Source organism: Plecotus auritus (genome assembly GCF_963455305.1).
Source record: "Plecotus auritus genome assembly, chromosome: 5".
NCBI classification, from domain to species: Eukaryota; Metazoa; Chordata; class Mammalia; order Chiroptera; family Vespertilionidae; genus Plecotus; species Plecotus auritus.
In genome coordinates, this window is record NC_137776.1 from 80,861,518 (window position 1) to 80,883,171 (window position 21,654).

The following is a 21,654-nucleotide window of genomic DNA, read 5'->3' on the forward strand; positions in this document are numbered from 1 at the left end:
TCCAACCACTGAGCAACACCAGCAAGGTATTCGTATTACCTTTATGAGAGAATGAGGTGACATAAATCGTACCCACTAGAATCACTGCCACAGAGAAAGTGATGCTTTGTAAAATGTTTTGTAAGATGAGGGGTTTACTACACAATGCAATATACAGATGATGTATTATAGAATTGTACTCCTGAAACCAACCTATAATTTTATTAATCAATGTCACCCCAATAAATTCAATATAAATGGATAAATAAGGAAAAAAAACAAAAATGAGGGGTTTACTGTCTTTTCATCTTTAAGTCTGAAATTAACATCTGCAGGACAGGTTAGGTCTTTATTACTGGCACTCATTTAAAAAGGTGATTTTAACTTACAAAAGACAAAGTGGGTCTATATTTGTAAACATTTATTCTCTTGAACTGAAAAAGGCTTGCATCAGCACACATTGTACAGCCTTTCAAATTACACAGAATTGAAAAAAAAAGGTTCCTTGTAATTAGTGCAATGAATCTTTGATGTCCAGTGATCTGCTGCAAACAATGAAAACAAACTTTAAACTGCTTAAGAAGTTTCCAGCACTCATCAAATGCATTTCTGTAGGTGACAAAAAATCCACGAGGAGGGGAATGCAAATAAGTGGCATTTAGTTATTGGAAGGACTTAAAAAAAAGTATTTTCCAGCCTAGAATGATTCCTATTCCCCTTTGAGTCTAAGTGGTTTGATTGAGAGGCATTAAGAACATAATTTACTTCACACTTAATGGTCATACTACCTAAATGAATAAGGAAAGAACCCACTGAGGGAATTCTGTGTTTTCTGGAAATTGTTTCTGTGTTTAGAGATACAGGGGAAGAGTAATTTGCTTGTGGGCTCTCCTTAGGCACCCTTCAGCCCCTCAAAAAGACAGCAAATGGTTCTGACTTGGTTATTCCATTCCTGTATTCTTTTCCCCCAAATTCTATGTTGGATCACACTGTGCTGGCTGCAAAAAAGAAATACAGGTTGCAACTAATTGTAATAATTTTGAAGAATAATTTGCTGTACAATAGAGCTTTGGATCTGATACAAGAATTCAGAAATATAAAACAAAATAACTATAAAAGTCAGGAGACATTTGAACAGCATTTCCTCAGAAAAAGCTGTGACTCCGATGTGGATTCCTAGTCACTGGGGTGCAGTGTGGATCTCCCCGCTTTGCTGGAACACTGGCCTGTCTTCAAAAGCTGTTTCGCCCTGACCACACCCCCTAGGAGTCTCTATCATGTTAACAGGAGCTCTGAATACCAAGCCAATTAAAGATGGGAGAGCACAGGGGAATCAAAAAGGCCCAGGGTCCGAGGTGACTGTTACTGAGAACTCGCCCTTTCCAAAATGTGAAAGTCATAGTGCTTCTTGCTTGTTCTCAGCTTAAATTTGTTAACTGAGTTAATCTGTTTCTTCAATGCATTCTGTGCAGCTGAGATGGAGGGGAATGTGGCTAGGACGGTGTACGTGGAGGCCAAGTCAATGGGTTTAGAGCGTTCAGAATTGATAGTGCTGTCCCCGCTGCCACAGCAGAGCGGGTGACGACGCAGCTGGGACTGGGACTGGGGGTCCCGCAGCCACCGGATCTTGGCGCCAATTTTAAAGAGTTCCCCAAAGAGCTTCTCGGCTTCCATGCGAGTTATTCCATCTGGTAGTTCAGTAATTTCCAAGACTTTCCCAACAACTAGAACGGAAAAGGTGTAGGATTAACAATCCCTGTTACTGAAGAGAGGCAAAATGTACTCTAAACCCAATATGACATAGAAGATAAACAGAATTTTCTAAAACCATTCAAATCCACAAAAGTATAACTGTTACGATAATCTTTCAAATCATTCTATGTAACCCCCCCCCCCCCCCCCCCCCCCCGCCGCCCGGCAAGGAGTATAGAGCTAACGGTGCCAACTACCCATTTCAGTCTTCACTGACAGCTGCACACATACAGCACAGCATTGCACAGTGGCTCCTCCCAATGAGGTGTGTGCTTCTGGGCAGCTCCCTGCACCTCGCGTTCCCAGTGTAAAAGAAAGATAGCAACACTTGCCCTATGCACCCAAGGAAGCTGAGTAGAAAGTTAAAGTACCTATTTGACAGCACTTTGCCACAGACGGTACATATTTGTTCATTCACATTACCTCCATATGGATGTAAGTGCTACTTCCTTTCTCAAAGAAAAGAGGCAAAGAGCTCATTCTACCTGTACTTGTCACACACATCGTTTCCCTTTGGTCCCTTCACCCCTCCTAAACCCAACCTGTACCTTACTATGCTCTCAAACTTGAGATGAAATAGCTCTGAAAGAGCATATTCAAGCACCCTACATTATAGACGGCATAATTCCCTATGACCTTTGCAGGACTCTAGGGAGAGGAAAACCCATTTCTGTGCTGGGGTACAGTTTTAAAGACTGATGAAGTGGTCAACAGTTTGTAGAAGCACATCCAGCTGCCTCTGGGACACACCTGCTTCTCCTGCGCCAAGGTCAGTGGATGCAGCTTTCTTAGCTTGTTTCCTTCCTCGGTTTCCATGCCTGTTGCCAGACTGACCCTGAAAACCCACAAACAGATAAGAAGTAAGGTTAAGAATGATGACAAATACGTTTGTAATGTTTAAACACTTAACACCTAACCATACTCAGTCTGGGTTTTGTATTTCAGCAGAAAAATTCAATCCCAGGCCTCCTGAATTCCGCCTTTGTGGCAGTGGCCCACTATGACCAGTCACTTTCTGGGCTTTCCTGAGCAAGCATGCCCTGCACCCAGCCCACCTTGGGAATACTGCCCAGCCAAGCAGCACCACTGTCCCCTGGCTCTGCTCTCGATGAGGCAGTGACAACACTGAGAAATCCACGGCTGAGGCAGGGAACTCTCCCTGTGCAGTGCCAATAGGAAGGCCCAGGGCTGCACTCAGCCACAGACGTATGATGCTCTACAAGGTCTGACGGCCGGCACTCTCACCTGTTGGGGTGGCAAGTGTCCATGCAGAACAGTAGGAGGGTTGTACTGCAGTGGTTGGCCAAGTAATGGGTACCTGGCATCTCCTAAAAGTCAACAGAAACATTTTTATATTTTTTTCTACTCAGTTATAAAATACTTCCTGGAGTTTTCTAAATTGTCTCAGTTCAGTAGGTATTGACATAGTTTTAAAAGAATTAAAAGTTCCAAATATTCTTTAAAAAGCTGGGGTAAACTTCTCAAAGGACTAAGAACTAATAAAAGTGGTTATGAAGGAGGGTAAATGGTGGGAACTGGGGTGACAGGGAATAGGATGAAGAGAAACTTCTCTTTATACCTTAATATTCCATATGAAACCCACCAAAATGACTATAAATACCCCCTCCAACCACTTGAGATGCTAAAATCCACATTTTCTCTAATGATTAACAATGAATATAACTTAAATTTCAGAAGGAAAAAAACCTGAAAAAACATTAAGCTCCCTAAATTCACTATTAACTATTATAAATATTTGCACGCATGTATTTATATATGTGCATACAAACATTGTTAGAGTCTTAACCAATAGGAGTATTTACACTGTAAGCTCTCTTTAAAGTTTGTATTTTTAACTTTCACTTGCTCAGAAAGAGTGGCACAGTTCTTTAAGTTATTCATGAGCAAGTATCCTCTTCCTGAATCAATGAGTGTGGGCTAGTCAGGATGGAGACCCTCCAATTATTTTGGCTCACTCAGGAATGCGTAAAGTATCACAAGGAAAGGGCATAATCAATGCTGACTGCAAAAACCTTGTCCTGGAGAAGAATGCTTTCATTTGCTATATTCTCTTCTTATTTTAACCACAAATCCCCACATTTAGCACACTCCATGTTTGGAAGAGGGTGATAGGCAGGTGCTGGAAAGCCTGTTCAGGAAATGATACATCCCCTTTCTCTCGACAGTTTCATAGCAGAGAGAGGCAGGGTGTGAACTTCCTACCCCTCTATGGGGCACTTTTTTGATGGTACTTGGGCAGCTCCCTGGCAGAACACACCCATGACATACTTGTTCCTTCCCAAGCACTTGCTGAAGGGCAGAAATGACATAGAGGCTTAGCACTGAAATCAGACATGCACATGTGAATTGTGAAGATGCATAAAAAACAGCTGCAAAGAAGTCAGAGTTAAGTTTAGGCCTATGGAGCAGTATTCTTTTCAAATATGGAGATGAGGTTGTAGTCGGCAGTAACCAAAGATCTATCCATATAGACCGTGCTCTGTGCTCCTCTTGGAGCATTCATACTATTCATACATACTATGCCATATAGTTTCAACCTACATGCTATTTCAATTTCTTCTTTATTTTTTATTTTAATTCTTTATTGTTTAAAGTATTACATATGTCTTCCCCCGCCCCCCCAATTGACCTCTCCGCAGCACTCCCAACCCCCAGCACATGCCCTCACCCCCCTACTGTCTGTATCCATTGGTTATGCTCATATGCATGCACACAAGTCCTTTGGTTGATCTCTTACCCCTTCACCCCCCGCCTTCCCTCTGAGGTTGGATAGTCTGTTCGATGCTTCTATGTCTCTGGTTCTATTTTTATTCATCAGTTTATGTTGTTCATTATATTCCACAAATGAGTGAGATCATGTGATATTTATCTTTCTCCAACTGGCTTATTTCTTTCTTTTATTTTTAATAAGAGAAAGCTTCTTTAGAAAGCCACAGAAGTGGAAGAAGTCAGTTGTAGAAGAAATGAGCTCGGGAAACAAGTTACAGAAGCAGAGAAGGGCCTTTGGAGCTTGGGAGAAAGGTAAGGGTAACGTGCCTGGGGGAAGAAGAGCGGGAGTGAAAAGTGTGAGTGTGCTCTTGGGAGGGAGAACAGCCTCAATTTATAACATGCTTTATTTTTCTGGATTGAAGTAATTGGCTTTGTAGAAAATTTGGAAATAGAGTATTGTTTACAAAGGAGAAAATAAAAAGCACCTTAGTAATTCCCTTATTTCTAATATTGGGATGTGTACCTTTCCAGTCTTTGTTCTACATGTGTGTGCTCACACTTTTGTATATGCTATTTTATAATTCTTTAAAAAAAATGAAGACATAATTAACATAAAACAAAATGCACATCTTTAGTGTTAGGTTTGAAGACTACTAACAACTTTAAGAGTCCATGTAACCATGCCCCAGAAAAGATAATGACCATTTCCATTTCCTAAAAAGTTCTCAGGCTCGTTTCCAGTCAATTCCATATCCTATCCATACCATGATCTGATTTCTAACGTCGGTTTAGTTCACCTTTAGTTGGAGTTCATATAATTGGAATCTTATAGGTCTTCTTTTGTGTCTGGTTTGTTTTTTTCTTAACGTAACTCTGAGCTTCTTCCATGTTGTTGCATGTCAGTAGTTTGCTGTGTTCATTTTCATCACTGAGCAGGATTCCATTGTAAGGATAGGCGACAACTTGTTTATTTAGTCTCCACTGTTGGATATTTGGGTCTGTCCAGTTTGGGCTATTATAGGTTGTTATAAATGTTCTTGTACAAATCCTCATAAACACCTTTTCAATTCTCTTAGGTAAATACCTAGTAGGGCAACTGCTACATTGTAAGACACTATTAAATCTTTTCTCAAAGTGGTTTTATCATTTTACACTCCCACACCAAAGTGAGAATCTTAGCTGCTATGTATCTTCACCAACATTCAGTGTATTTAGTTTTTTTTTATTATAGCCATTCTAGTGGGGGGAAAGTAGTATTTCACTGATTTTAATATTCTTTTCCCTAATGAATAATGATGCTGAGCATCTTTTCAAGGTCTTCTTTTTTGAAATGTCCATGGAATTTATTTTATAAAATCACCCACCTTTCAATGATTTCCCCTTTAAGTGATTCTTTAAAACATGATTTTTAGATAACTGCATAGTATTCCTTATATATGGATACTAGAGGCCCGGTGCATGAAATTCGTGCACTGGGGTGGGGGTGGGGGAAGTCCCTCAGCCCAGCCTGCACCCTCTCCAATCTGGGATCCCTCTCACAATCTGGGATTGCTGGCTCCCAACCGCTCGCCTGCCTGCCTGCCTGCCTGCCCCTAATCACTTCTGCCTGCCAGCCTGATCATCCCCTAACCACTCCCCTGCCAGCCTGATTGCTCCCCTGCAGGCCTGATTGCCTCCAACTGCCCTCCCCTGCCAGCCCGGTCGCCCACAACTGCCTTCCCCTCAGGCCTGGTTCCCCCCAACTGTCCTCCCCTGCCGGCCTGGTCACCCCTAACTGCCCTCCCCTGCCGGCCTGGTTGCCCCTAACTGCCCTCCCCTGCTGGCCTGGTTGCCCCTAACTGCCCTCCCCTGCAGGTCTGGTTGCCCTCAACTGCCCTCCCCTGCCAGACTGGTCGCCCCAAACTGCCCTGCCCTGCTGGCCTGGTCACCTCTAACTGCCCTCCCCTGCTGTCCTGATCGCCCACAACTGCCCTCCCCTGTCGGCCATCTTGTGACCACATGGGGGCGGCCATCCTGTGCGAGGGCATGATGGTCAATTTGCATATTCCCTCTTTATTATACAGGATACCATAATCTAATACTTACTAAAGGACATTTAGGTTGGTCTGAAAAGATGTTTTGTTATAGAATAAACTCTTCTGTACATAAATCATTGTTTGCATGCATTTATCCTTACAATAAATTCCAGAAAATAAAATCAATTGTTTCCATATTATTTTATAATCATTGTTTTTGAGTCTATTTCTCCGACTAGACTGAGCATTGATGAGGATGAAGACTTCATCTTATGCATTTCTGTACATCAGGGGAATAGCAAGTTCTCAATAAATGTTTGTTGAATAAATTTTTGAATAAACTCTTGAGATATATTATTCTAATATAGAAATTAGAAATATAAAACAAATATAGAACATTTTTTTATGGAGGAATGGAGTCTAAGGATAATAAGTTAAAACCATTTTAATTCTGTCATTGAAGTAATTACTAAATTAGTAATTAATTATTAATTAGTAATGAAATATTAAGGTCAGAAGAGTATATGGTAATAAACAAATATGCCTAGTGAAGGTGGAAATGTAGTCCCGTAGAAAACTGGAAGGTAGCAATACCAAGATAAAGCACAGATACTACAATTGACATTTTAAAATTCTGTAAGGCTGTGACTAGTTGCATGCACACTTACCTTGCCCAGGGATAAAAGGTCTAGAAAACGGGGGGATGATGGAAAGTGGTGGTCCAGAAGAACGAACAGTTTTCAGGGTGGATAGCTGAGCTGGTGCTGGCGATGGAGCTGGTGAAATAATGGGACTACTGAGTTGAGGGTTGTGCTGTAATTACATCAAGAAAATGGAACAGCACTTTAGTCAGGATTTTTTCAAGTTTCCTTTGAACAAAAATTTTTATTCTTTTTTATTATAAATATGTACTTCTGATACTACAATAATATATACTTGTTATTACAAAAATTAAAACATTATGTAAATTTATAATTTCCAACTCCTGAAGATAAGCACTGGTAACAGATTGTTACTATGCATATGTATCCATACATCCATGTTTTACAAAAATGAAAATAGACTGTACACCCTATTTTTGAATCTTTCTTTTGTACCTAGATGATAATATTGTAGATACTTCTTGATAAGAGAATATTTACATCAACCTCATTCTTTCTTTTCACATTAACTGTTTGTTTTAACATTTCATTTTAAAACAATTCATCCCTGAAGAACAGTTGCAAAAATAGTACAATTCTCAGATTTCCAAAATGTTAATATTCTATTATACTGGATTTATCTCTTATTTTTTTCTGAGCTATTTGAGATCAATTGCTCACAACACCTCCTATCCTGAAATAACTTGTCTATTTCCTAAAAACACAAAAGTGCCACTGATTGTCACACTAATGCACTTTATAGAAAAAAAAAAAAATTGAACTAGTCCAGAATTCAATCTAGAACTGAGTGAAGTGTTGCATTTAGTTGCCATGTCTCTTTGATCTTCTTTAATCTGGAACAGAGCCCCAGTCTTATTTCTCTTTCATGACTCTGACATTTCTGAAGGTGATTCTGAAGATCAGTTATCTTGTGAAATGTTCCTCAATTTTGGTTTGCCTGCTCTTTTCTTTTTTAAAACATTTTTAAAAAATTGATTTCAGAGAGGAAGGGAGAGGGAGAGAGATATAGAAACATCAATGATGAGAGAGAACCACTGATCAGCTGCCTCTTGCACACCCCCCACTGGGGGATCAAGCCCGCAACTCGGGCACATGCCTTGACCGGAATCGAACCCGGGACCCTTCAGTCCACAGGCTGAGGCTCTATCCACTGATGGCTGCTGTTTTCTTATCAAAATGTTCATGATAACCCTGGCTAGATAGCTCAGTTGGTTAGATTGTCCCAATGTGCTAAGGTTGGGGGCTAGATCCCTGGTCAGGACACACAAGAATTGCCCTACGGATGCATAAATATGTGGAACAAAAAAATAAGTGTTCTCTTTCTCCTTTCCTCCCCATCTCTCAAGTCAATTAAAAAAAAAAGTTCATGATATACATTTGGTGAGGGAATACCAGAGAAGTGATATTGTGTCCTTAGTGCATCATACAAGGAAGGAACATACTGTCCATCTGTCATAACAGTACTTGTGATGTTTTTATTTCAATAGCTTGGTGAAGGTGATGACTGATAGGTTTCTCCACTATCAAGTTATTATTTTTTCCTTTCTAGTTATAAATGTATCTTGTGGGGAGATCATATCTCTGAACAGAGATCATTTTACTTCTCTTTCCAATTTGAATGTCTTTTATTTCTTTTTCTTGTCTAATTGCTCTGGATAGGACTTATAGTATGATGCTTCTTGAGAAGACACTTTGTATGATACCTACCTTTTAAAATTTATTGAACCCGGCCGGCATGGCTCAGTGGTTGAGCACTGACCTATGAACCAGGAGGTCATGGTTCGATTCCTGGTCAGGGCACATGCAGGAGGCAGCCGATCAGCATTGATCTTTCTCTCTCTCTCTTCCTCTCTGAAATCAATAAAATATAAAAAAAAATATATTGAGACTTACTATGTGGCTTAACATATGGTCTATCATAGAAAATGTCCCATGTGCACCTAAGAGAATATATAGGGTGCTGCTGTCCGGTAGTGTTCTGCATATGTTTGTTAGATCTAGTTGGTTTACTGTTCTTTATTTCCTTACTTATCTTCTGTCTGGTTATTCTAACCATTATTAAGAGTGGAGTATTAGAGTCTCCAAATATTATTGTAGAATTGTCTATTTCCCCTTTAAATGTGTACATTTTTGCTTCATGAATTTTGATTGTCTATTAGATGCATGCTTATATTTGTGATATTTTATTGCTGAATTGAAACTTTTATTAGTATATAATGTCCTTTGTATCTTGCAAACACTTTTGATATATTATTATTTTTGCTACTATTTTTCTAAATGCCTTATAGTTCTTGTTTGTTCCTCATTTCCTGCACTACTGTCTTCTTTTGTGCTTACTTGACTTTTTTGTAGTAAAATGTTTAAATTCCTTTCTCATTACTTTTCACATATATTCCATAGATTTTTTTTCTTTGTGATTACCTTGGGGATCACACTTAACATCCTCTTTTGGCCCTAGCTAGTTTCAGTTCAGTGGCTAGACTGTCAGCTTGTGGACTGAAGGGTCCCGGGTTTGATTCCAGTCAAGGGCACATACCCAGGTTGAGGGCTCGATTTCCAGCAGCGGGTGTGCAGGAGGCAGCCAATCAATGATTCTCTCTCATCATTGATGTTTCTCTCTCTCTCAGTCTCTCTCTCCCTGCCTCTCTGAAATCAATAAAAGTATATTAAAACAAAACAAAAAAAATCCTCGTTTGGTTGCTGGTGTTATAAAATTACATTTTTATACACTATGTGCCCCCAAACTACCTAATAATACTTCTTTTTTTTAAACCTCACCTGAGGACATGCTTAGAGGGAGGGAGGGAGAGAAACAATGATTGGTTGTCTTCCTTCTGTACACTAATAATTCTTTTAAGTGCATTAGTCTCTTAAATAATGTAGAAAACAAAATGAGTTACAAACCAAAGTTACAAAAATACTACCTTTTAGATAATTAAAAAAAAATCGAGTCTCTTAAATCATGTACAAAGCAAAAAGTAGAGTTACAAAGCACTGGTATAATACTATTAGCTTTTATAATTGCCCATGAATTTAACTGAGAGCTCTGTTTCTTTTTTCTTTTTTTTTACTGTTTTAAACTCTATTTTTAAAAAATAAATCTTCATTGTTCAGATTACAGGTGTTCCTCTTTTTTTCCCCCCATAGCTCCCCTCCACTTGATTCCCCACCCCACCCCAGCCCATGCCCTAATCCCCCGCCACTGTCTTCATCCATAGGTGTAAGATTTTTGTCCAATCTCTTCCCGCACCCCTCACACCCCCTTCCCCCTGAGAATTGTCAGTCCACCCCCTTTCTATGTCCCTGATTCTATTATAGTCACCAGTCTGTTCTTCAGATATTTTATTCACTTGATTTTTAGATTCACTTGTTGGTAGGTATGTATTTGATGTCATTTTGTTGTCCATAATTTTTATCTTTACGTTTTTCTTCTTCTTCCTCTTCTTAAAGAATACCCTTCAGCATTTCATGTAATCCTGGTTTGGTGGTGATGAACTCCTTTAGTTTTTTCTTGTCTGTGAAGCTCTTTATCTGCCCTTCAATTCTGAATGATAGCTTTGCTGGGTAGAGTAATCTTGGTTGTAGGTTCATGCTGTTCATCACTTTGAATATTTCTTGCCATTCCCTTCTGGCCTGCATAGTTTCTGCTGAGAAATCAGCTGACAGTCGTATGGGTACTCCCTTATAGGTAACTAACCGTTTTTCTCTTGCTGCTTTCAAGATACTCTCTTTGTCTTTTGCCCTTGGCATTTTAATTATGACGTGTCTTGGTGTGGTCCTCTTTGGATTCCTCTTGTATGGGGTTCTGTGTGCTTCCTGGACTTGTAAGTCTATTTCTTTCACCAGGTAGGGAAAGTTTTCTGTCATTATTTCTTCTAATAGGTTTTCAATATTTTGCTCTCTCTCTTCTTCTGGCACCCCAAAAATTTGGATGTTGGTACACTTAAAGTTGTCCCAGAGGCTCTTTACACTATCTTCATAATTTTGGATTCTTTTTTCTTTTTGTTTTTCTGGTTGGGTGTTTTTTGTTTCCTCATATTTCAGATCTTTGGTTTGATTCTTGGGGTCCTTTGATCTACAGTTGAATTTCTGTATATTCTTTATTTCAGACAGTGTATGCTTAATTTCTGACTGGTCCTTTTACATTTTTTTGGCATTCTCATTAAGGTCCTTGAAGGTTTCACTAAGCTCCTTGGAGGTCTCATCAAGTTTCTCAGCGGTTTTTAGAAGATTCTTGAGTAACCTTATAAATGTGGTTCTGAACTCTATGTCGTCCAGTAGTTTGCTTTCTTCCATTTCTTTCATTCATGACATGTTTCTTTGTCTCTGCATTTTGCTGCTTCCCTGTGTTGATGGAGTGGCTTTGTGTGGTAGGTGACCTATAGGGGCCAGTAGCTCAGCCTCCCCAATCACCTGAGGTGGACGCTCTTGGTACACCCCTTTGTGGGCTGAGTGCAAAGTCTTGGTGTAGTTAAGCCTTGATTGCTGTTGGTACACTGTGAGGAATTAACCTCCAGGCCAATTGGCTGTGAGGACCCACTGTGTCTATAATGGAAGAACTGCTGCGCTGGAGACACGCTTATGGTGCAGGACTTGTTTCAGTGGGGCTTTGGTGCTCACTGAGTCTGCCTCTTGAATGTGTCACTTATGGATGTGAGGAATTGAAATCTGGTGTCTCACACTGACCACTAGGTACACTGGCTTCTGGATCTCCAATGGGGTGCAGGTCAGCTACTGTCTGAGGCCACCCAGTAGGCGCTACAGCGAGAACTAGTTTTTCTCCTCTTTGCTTGGGGTTTGGAGGTTTTGGAGCTGTCTGACCCGGGCTGCAAGTTTGCTATGTTAAGCTGCGATAGGGCAGGCCATGCATATGCTAAAGCCGCTGCTTGGAGCTTGGGTGGGTTTGTAGGTTGTGCAGGGTGGGGTCTCAGGGCGTCACTAGGCTAGGGTGTGGCAAACAGCGATGGCTGCCAGTAAGCCGGCTCTGTGTCTCCGACCGCGTCCCCGCGTCCCACGCCCCAGCGCAGTAAACAATTATTCCTGCGCGCAGCCCAGCAAGCAAGCCACCCTCACTTTCTCACCCGATGGCAGACAGTCCAGCTTCTCCCCGTAGGAGTTTGCGTCCCCCGCGTCTCCCCAGAAACTGGAGTTCGGAGTAATCGGGAGCTTATCTCCCTTTGAGTTGAAAAAAGCAGTGCTCCTCGTCGCCCACCACCAGCCCGATACGCGTGCCTCTGTACCTCAGCTTTTCAGCGCTTGTGCACGTCTCAATGCTCTTTTCTCTTTCCTTCTAGTTGTAGAACTTCCACTCAGCCAGCTTTCCCGTGGTTCTGGGTGATAGACATTTTGTCTTTTAGTTGTAGTTTTTAAATTGTTGTGCGAGGCAGCAGTTTAGGTGTTTACCTACGCCGCCATCTTGGATCCTCAGTCAGTTTTTTGAGAGCTCTGTTTCTTCATATGGCTTTGTGTTACTGTCTAATGTCCTTTCATTTCACTCTGCAGAACTCCTTTGAGAATTTCTTGCAGGGTAGGGCTCAGCTTTTGTTTGTTGAATTCTGAATTTTCCACTTACTTTTGAAGGACAGTTTTGCCAGATGAAGGATCTTTTTTTAAAAAAATATATTTTTTTATCAATTTCAGAGAGGAAGAAAGAGGGACAGAGAGAAACATCAATGGTGAGAGAGAATCATTGATTGGCTGCCTCCTGCACGCCCCCCCTACTGAGGATAGCGCCTGCAACCTGGGCTCAAACTGTGACCTCCTGGTTCATAGGTAGAAGCTCAACTGCTGGGCCAGATGAAGGATCTTGATTGGCAGTTTTTCTTCTTCTTTTTGCTAATCCTCATCAAGGATATTTGTTTCTACTGATTTTTTCAGAGAGAGTGAGAGGGAGGGAGAGAGAGAAATATCCATGTGAGAGAGACACATAAATTAATTGCCTTCTGCATGTGCCCTGACTGGGGCTGGGGGTTGAACCTGCAACCCAGGTATGTGTCCTTGACTGGTAATTGAAACCAAGACCCTTTGGTATGCAGGCTGACACTCTAACTGAGAAACACTGGCAAGGCCCAGTTCCTTCATTTAGCATTTTGGATATACTGACCTGCTGTTGCTAGCCTCCAAAGATTCTGATGAGAAATCTGCTGATAATCTTTTTGAGGCTCCCTTTATGTGATTAGTCATTTCTCTCTTGCTTTTAATATTCTCTGTCTTTGAAAAGATTTATTATAATGTGTCTCAGTATAAGTCTCTTTGAGTTCATCTTATAGAGTCTGTGGAGTTGCTTGACAATTATATTCATGTTTTTTTTAAAAATCAAATTTTAGAAGTTTTAAGCCATTATTACCACAAATATCCTCTCTGACCCTTTTTCTCTTCTCCTTCTGGGATGCCCACAATATGTATGTTGGTCCACTTGATGTTGTCACACAGGTCCCTTAGGCTCTGTTTACTTTTCTTCATTCTTTTTTTCCTGTCTGTTCCTCTGACTTGGTATTTTCCACCATACTATTTTCAAGTACTCTGATTCTTCCTCCTGCCTGCTCAAATCTGTCATTGCATTCTTCTAGTGAATTTTTTCATTTCAATGACAGCATTTTCAACTCCAGAATTTACTTTTGGTTTCTTTTTAGGTTTCCTATGTATTTATTGATATTTTCATTTTGTTCATACATTTTCTTTCTTCAAATCACCCTTCAGTTCTTCAAGCATCCGTCAGACAGCTGTTTTTAAGCCTCTGTCTAGGAGATCTGCCATCAGGTCTTTTTCAGGGACAATTTCTGTTGATTTATTTTTTTTCCTTTGAATGAGTCATCATTTCTTGTTTTTTTGTATGTCTTGTGGGCTTTTTTGTTTGTTTACAAGTAGATATTTGACGCTGATAATGTGGTAAGAATGGAAATCAGATTCTCCCATTTTCTCAGGGTTTGCTGGGATTTTTTTTGTTATTATTTTTGTTTATTGATTGTTGCAGGCTGTTTCAGTGCCAAGGTCAGCCTGATAGCTAACTTTAAGGTCTTCTCAGGGTTTTATGGAGCCAATGCAGAATATCAAGACTATTTCCAGTTTTTCAATGTTATAACAGGGAAGAAAAAAATATCCGTGTACACATATTTTTGTATACTTTTTCCACAATTTGTACTGGACAAAATTTTAAGAAGTGAATTTGTGGATCAAAGGCTATGTACCTTCCACAATTAGGAAAAATGTCACTAAACTGTACTCCAAAAAGAGTAATTTACAGTACCACCAAAAGTGTAGTAATTTACAGTACCACCAAAAGTGTACAAGTGATAATTACCTGTATAATTTTCCCAATCATATAGATAAAAAATAATTTTCATTTCATCTGTTTAATGGCCGTTGGCTATAGGTTGTGAGCTAGCCTCTTATAAATGATCTTTGACCTTTTTATTTTGTTATGTGCATTGTAAATATTTTTTGTATAATCTTTAAATAATACCTTTCAAAACCTTTTAATGCGGTAAACTTTCAAATATATAGAGGTGTAGATAGATGAGTATAACAAACTTCCATCTATCCATCATCCAACTTTTGTGCTTTCTCCTGCTCTTTTCTCCCTAAAGTATTTAAAGCAAGTCTCAGATATCACAGCATTGCACTTGAAAATATTTTAGTATATAAATATTTCTAAGAGATAGAACTATTTAAAAAATAACACCATTATCATACTAAAAATTAAAATATTTAAATACTCGCTTTTGGTCCAAAAACATCTTTTGACTGTATCAATATCCAAGAAAGATCCATATGTTGCATCTGATTATTATATCTCGAGTCTCTTTTAATCTATAGCAGACTCATCCTTCATTTCAAAATGCCACTTATCTGTTAAAAAAACAGGGCCGATTTGTCTAGTAAAATAAGGACATGATATCATATAAGTTGTTTCTTTTTTTTCCTTCCTGGATTTTCTGTAAATTATTAGCTCGACTTAGAGTCTTGATAAGATTCAGGTTCAAGATTTTTTTTTTAAATAAAAGCACATCATGTGATAATGTGTATTTCCTCCACACTACATCAGGAGGCAAATAAGTTTGGTTGACCCACTTTTAGTGATGCTATAATTGATCAGTTACTTCAAGTGTTGTCTGCCTCATCTATCCATTTTAAAGTTTCCCATAAGCCTTTTCTTAAAGTTTCTGGCATTTGCTGATGATTTTTTAAAAATATGTTTTTATTGATTTTAGAGAGAGATGAAGAGAGAGAAAAAGAGAGAGAGAGAGCGAGAGAGAGAGAGAGAAAGTAAGAAAGATTGGCTGCCTCCTGCATGCACCCTGACAAGGGCCCAAACCCACTACTTGGGCATGTGCCTTGACCATGAACTGAATTGGTGACCCTGTGGTGCATGGGAAGATGCTCAAACAACTGAGCCACACTGGCCAGGCTGATGGTTTTTTCTTCATCTATTATTTTAATAGGATTCCATAATGGTGATTTTAAATTCTACCATTGCTTTTACATTTATTAATTGTATTTCTTCTATGATGAAGAGCATTCATCAACTTTCTGGTTACACTAAAATACAGTTTATATGAAAAAAGTAGGATAACAGCATCATTCTTTTTCTTTATAAAATTTTAGATCTAATTTATCTCCTGATTAAAAACATTTTTTTGAATATGCAAAAGTTGGGAAATAATATTTAAATGTTGAAAAAATGTTCTGGATATAAAACGTATTCAAATTTCTTTACTAATCTGTTTGAGGTTTCAAATTCAGTATTAAAGTTTTTAGGTCAATCTTCTTTGACTAAAATATTGAAAGTATTAAAATTAAGCATCTTACCTGAACAATATTGTCTACATTGCTAAATTCCACACACTTCTGTCCTCTCTGGTGATCACAGTAATATTTGTTTTGTTTCCACTGCGGGGGTGAGTGGGCACGAGACTGTGGATTGTTTGGTACATTAAGCTGCATCATCACCATTCCTCCACTAGGTGGTGGAGGTGGCACAGCTGAAAATCAGAATTAGGATACTACATCAGCAAACAGCATCTTCAAAGACCAAGATAATGGCAATAATTTTACATATCTGAACAAAATTTTACTATATGTAACATAGATTGAAACCCTAGTGCTTCTTGCTAAAAGTGTTGTTTAAAATGGCATTAAAATAGACTCTGTAGACCTAAATATCTCACTTGTCCTAAAACCAACAAGTCTATAGTTATTCAGGAAAGTCCAATTATCTATTCCAGAAACTAGTGAAGAGTAGCACAATTGAGATATGATATATAAAAGTGCTCAATTAAAAAACTGAATTAATTGCCCGGCTGGGGTGTGGCTCAATGGTTGAGCATCGACCCAGGAACCAAGAGGTCACTGGTTCCATTCCTGGTCAGGGCACATGCCTGGGTTGTGGGCTCAATCCCCAGTGAGGGGCGTGCAGGAGGGAGCCGACCAATGATGTTTCTCTCTCATCAATGTTTCTATCTCTCTATTCCTCTTCCCTCCCCTCCCTCTAAAAATTAAAACAGGTATTTTTAGAAATACAAAGAAAAACTGGGAAAAAATATCCTACAGAAATTTTGAAATACAGTAGAAAGTAATTTTCTAGTAAATCGATTTCATGCAGTGTAAAAGTTTGGGACATGGGAATGGAATTAATTAACAAAGCACAATTTTAGTACCCTGAAAAGTCCTATAACTCCAGAAAATTTGAGTTCTTTTATTATGTTTTCCCATCTGTAAAAGGAGGCTAGAAAGACCTCCTTGGCTGACTTTAAAGAGCTGTGATGATTATATATATGTCAAAACACCTTGCTAATTGTACAGTAGAGATAAAGGGACTATTAATTATATCTATTTCTTATCAGATTTATTTCTTTTTATTATATGCCTAATACCAATACTGCAGCACTGCTGGTATTAGGCATATACTCTGCCTATCACTCACCACTTCAGTGTAAGGTAAGTGAGGATCCTGTGCCCTAAAAGGGCCATAGTTTGCACTGCAGTAACCATGGTAGTTCCAGTTCCCTGAAAATAGAACCAACCTGACCTGGCTAGGCAAACCACAGAAGAGCTGACTGCTTAGGGACACCTCAAAGTTCTCCTCAGCCACAGCAATCATGTAGATGCAGCCACTATTGGTCATTTATTTAATCATTTCTTGTTTCTCTGTTTCTCATAGACTACATGTCAATAAATCATTACAATAAAATAAGGTGTTATGATAAAGAATTGTTTAAAACACTGGGGAAGTCTTTGTAGAAGAGGTAATTTTCCAGAATAAACTATGCTTTTTTATGCCAAAGGTACTTTTGTGCCTATTCTTCCCTCTGCCTAGAGTGTCTATTCACCATTCTCTGTTTGCCAAAATCCTGCTCATCCTTAAATTTTTACTCAAAACAAAGTTGTGTAAATTGAGCATGTAAGTATAAATAGGAGGCAAACTTGCAAGAGTTTAGATAGAGAATTCATGCAAATTTTTTATTCAGAGAAATGACATGAAGAGACTTCTGTTTCAGGACAATAATTTTTGAACTGTTTGTATATGTGCTTGAGGAAGAGAAAAGCTGGGTGTAGGGGAAACATGAAATAAGCAAAAACACCTGATTACTGCAAATAAAACATGAAAAGAATTGACCAAAAGCAGCAGCAGTGGGGAAGGAAAGAAGTTAACAGATTTGCGAAAATGGTGATGGCATGAACGTGAAAAGAGAGAACAGAGAGAGTTAATTATGACTTTGAGCTTTGTTTTAGTTTATAGATAGGTAAGGAGAAATAGTAAATCTGAAGTCCCTTTGACACATCTGGGTTGGAATGTTCAGTATATAACTGGCTATATGGTCGTGTCTCAGCAGAAATACGATAAGGGAAGAGTTGGCAAAAAGCAGTAGTTGAAGCCTAGGAGGCGTTGGGTTTCTTAGGAAGACCTTGAAGAGGAACCAGAGTGCACCTAGGAGAGGATCCTAGAGAACATCAATATCTGAAAGGCAAGGAAGGAAGAGCCTGAGGAGAACAGGACAGCAGTGTGGTAATGGCAGCAGTAGGAAGTAGACTGAACCTGCCAACTCTGATTTTGCATGGTACCTTAAATATCCTAGGTATACCTCAGCACATAGCAAGCCACAGTTTACAGCTCTGTTGACTAATGAGCTTGCCGACCACTGGCCTAAGGAGAGGAGAAACCAAGATGGCGGCATAGGTAAACACCTGAACTGCTGCCTCGCACAACAATTTCAAAACTACAACTAAAAGACAAAACGGAGATCATCCAGAACCACAGGAAGGCTGGCTGAGTGGAAATTCTACAACTAGAAGGAAAGAGAAAAGCAAACTGAGACTCACTGGAGCTGCGGAAGGCAGAGGTTTGGAGGCACGCAGAGAGGGCTTTTTCAAGCGGGAGGGAGACAAAAGCTCCCGACTGCTCTGAACTCCAGTTCCAGGAGAGACTCTGGGGACCCAGACTCATACAGGGAGAAACTGGACTGTCTGGCAGCAGGCAAAACTCGAGGGCAGCTTTCTCTCAGAGGTACTTGCAGCGATTACCTCGGGACACTGAGACCCAGGGGCCTCTTAGGGCAGGGCTGACGGGAAGCCATTGCTGTATGCTCCGCCCTGAGACTCTGCCCCATCCAAGCTGAGCGCAGAGGCTTTTGCGTATGAATGCCCTGGTCCTTTGAATTCTAAACTTATCTAACAGACTGCAGCTGAGTCAGTGAGACCCAGAACATCGAAAAGAAGGTCCAAGGCCCCACAGCAGCATGCATTGCTTCACAGCTGGGCCTCATCTGGGCCCCTCCAAAACCCAAACAAAGAAGAGGAATCTGCAGATCTCTCCATAGCTCCTGCTGGGTGGCCTCAGGCAGAGGCTAAATTAGCACCTCCTTAGAGATCCAAGAGCCAGTGTACCCAGGGGTCAGAGTGGGACCATCCAGATTACAACTCCTCAGATCCATAAGGGACACACTCAGGGGGCAGACTTAGTGAGCACCAAAGTCCCACTGAAGCAAGTCTTGCCTCATAAGGGTGTCTCCAGCACAGAAGTTCTCCCAGCATACACACAGCTGATCCTCACAGCCAATTGGCCTGGAGGTCAATTCCTCCCAGTGATTACCAACAACAATCAAGGCTTAACTACAACAAGGCTGTACACACAGTCCACAAAGGGGTGCACCAAGAGTGTCCACCTCAGGTTAACTGGGGAGGCCGACCCACTGGGCCATATAGGAAACCTAGCACACAAATTTACCCTACCAACTCAGGGAAGCAATGAAAATGCAGCGTCAAAGAAACAGATCACAAACGAAAGAAATGGAGGAAAACAAACGACTGGATATAGAATTCAAAACCATGGTTATAAGGCTTTTCAAGAATATCCTAGAAAAGGCCGATAAATATAACGAGACCCTTGAAGATATGAAAAAGGACCAACTAGAAATTAAACATACACTGACTGAAATAAAAAATATTATACAGAGACCCAAAAACAGACTAGAGGAACACAAGTATCAAGTCAAAGAATTGAAATACAAAGAAGCAAAAAACACTCAACCGGAAAAGCAAAAAGCAAAAAGAATCCAAAAATATGAAGATAGTGTAAGGAGCCTCTGGGACAACTTCAAGCGTACCAACATCAGAATTATGGGGGTGCCAGAAGGAGAGAGCAAGATACTGAAAACCTATTTGAAGAAATAATGACTGAAAACTTCCCCCACCTGGTGAAAGAAATAGACTTACAAGTCCAGGAAGCGCAGAGAACCCCAAACAAAAGGAATCCAAAGAGGACCACACCAAGACACATCATAATTAAAATGCCAAGAGCAAAAGACAAAGAGAGAATATTAAAATCAGCAAGAGAAAAACAGTTAGTTACCTACAAGGGAGCACCCATACGACTGTCAGCTTATTTCTCAACAGAAACTATGCAGGCCAGACGGGAGTGGCAAGAAATATTCAGAGTCATGAATAGCAAGAACCTACAACCAAGATTACTCTACCCAGCAAAGCTATCATTCAGAATGGAAGGGCAGATAAAGAGCTTCACAGATAAGAAAAAGCTAAAGAAGTTCATCCAGTATTATATGAAATGCTGAAAGGTACTCTTTAAGAAGAGGAGGAAGAAGAAAAAGGTAAAGATAAAAATTAGGAACAACAAATACATATCTATCAACAAATGAATCTAAAAATCAAGTGAATAAAAAATGTGATGAACAGAATAAACTGGCAAATATAATAGAATCAGGGGCATAGAAAGGGAGTGGACTGACAATTCTTGGGCGGGGGAGGGGTTTGGGGGTGCAGGAAGATACTGGACAAAATTGTACACCTATGAATGAGGACAGTGCGGGGAGGGGTAAGGGCAGAGGGTGGGGTGGGAACCGGGTGGCGGGGAACTATGGGGGGAAAAAAGATGAACAACTGTAATAATCTGAACAATAAAGATTTATCAAATTGAAAAAAAAAAAGAACTGCCTAAGGAACTTAATTTAATTTTTCCTCAAATGAGAAAGCATCATTCTTTTGTTCAATTATCTGTTCATACCTGCACACTGGTGGCTTTGAAGCTGCTGGGAATTGCAGGGTGAAGTATTTCGAGGAAACTGTACTTGTTCTGATCCTGGATGTTGTAAGTAACCTACTGATGAGCTAAGGGAAAAAAAAATAAAACAAACACAAAAGCACAGCACAATGAGACGGAGATGACTGTAAAGGTGCTTGGAACAAACAGTCCTACGAATTTCTTAAAAGAAATTATTGTTCAAATTGATTAGCAGTAAAAGTCAAATGCAACTCTTTTCTCTGTGAGTTATAAATAATTATCTTTTGGGGGGGGTGAGGGCAAGTGCCAGGGGGGGTAGGGCAGGCCGGGGGAAGGTCAATGGGGAAAAAAGGGAGACATATGTACTACTATTTGTAATACTTTAAACAATAAAATAAAAAATAAATTATCTTTTGGATAATTATCCTATCTAATAAAAGAGTAATATGCAAATTAACCATCACTGTGCTACACCCCAAGCCACGCCCACCAGCCAAACAGGAGCAAGTATGCAAATTAACCCAACCAAGATGGCTGCAGCCACAGAGAGAGCAGGAGGGAGACTTGGGTTTCCCCGGTGATGGAGGAAGCCAAGCTTTCCACACACCCTGGCCAGCCCAGGCCTCCACTCCAGGCTACAAAGTTTCAATTACAGAATATAAATAAATCCCAACAAAAATGGCAGAATCCACGGAGCTGGAGAGAGCAGGAGGCTAGGGTTGCCCCAGGCGATGGAGGAAGCCAAGGTTTCTGCACACCTTGGCCTGCCTTGGCCTCCGCTTCAGGCTACAAAGTTTCAATTATAGAAGATAAATAAATCCCAACAGAAATGGCTGCTGCCACTGAGCGAGCAGGAGGCTTGGCTCTGCTCCAGGCTACAAAGTTTCAATTCTAGAAGATAAATAAATCCTAGATACCAGGGCCTCGGCTTGGGTCGCTGGGGTGTGTGGCCGGCCTGCAAACCAGAACAGGCCCCTCGCCCAGGCCGCCCCACGCCCCAAGG

At 40.2% G+C, this 21,654-nt stretch overlaps 1 protein-coding gene across 4 annotated transcripts in view; it reads right to left on the minus strand.

Annotated features, from left to right (window-relative positions):
• Positions 1-265: 265 nt before the first annotated feature.
• R3HDM1 (R3H domain containing 1) overlaps positions 266-21,654 on the minus strand; it is a 145,084-nt gene continuing 123,695 nt past the window's right edge. For all 4 annotated transcript variants that reach the window (XM_080667247.1, XM_080667245.1, XM_080667246.1 and 1 more), the window contains 6 exons: positions 20,655-20,758; positions 15,947-16,119; positions 7,145-7,289; positions 2,977-3,059; positions 2,482-2,566; positions 266-1,703 (listed from right to left, as the gene is read on the minus strand). In XM_080667247.1, the coding sequence (XP_080523373.1) occupies positions 1,342-1,703; positions 2,482-2,566; positions 2,977-3,059; positions 7,145-7,289; positions 15,947-16,119; positions 20,655-20,758 (952 nt within the window). In that variant the 3' untranslated portion in view covers positions 266-1,341. The remainder of the gene's footprint in view (positions 1,704-2,481; positions 2,567-2,976; positions 3,060-7,144; positions 7,290-15,946; positions 16,120-20,654; positions 20,759-21,654) is intronic.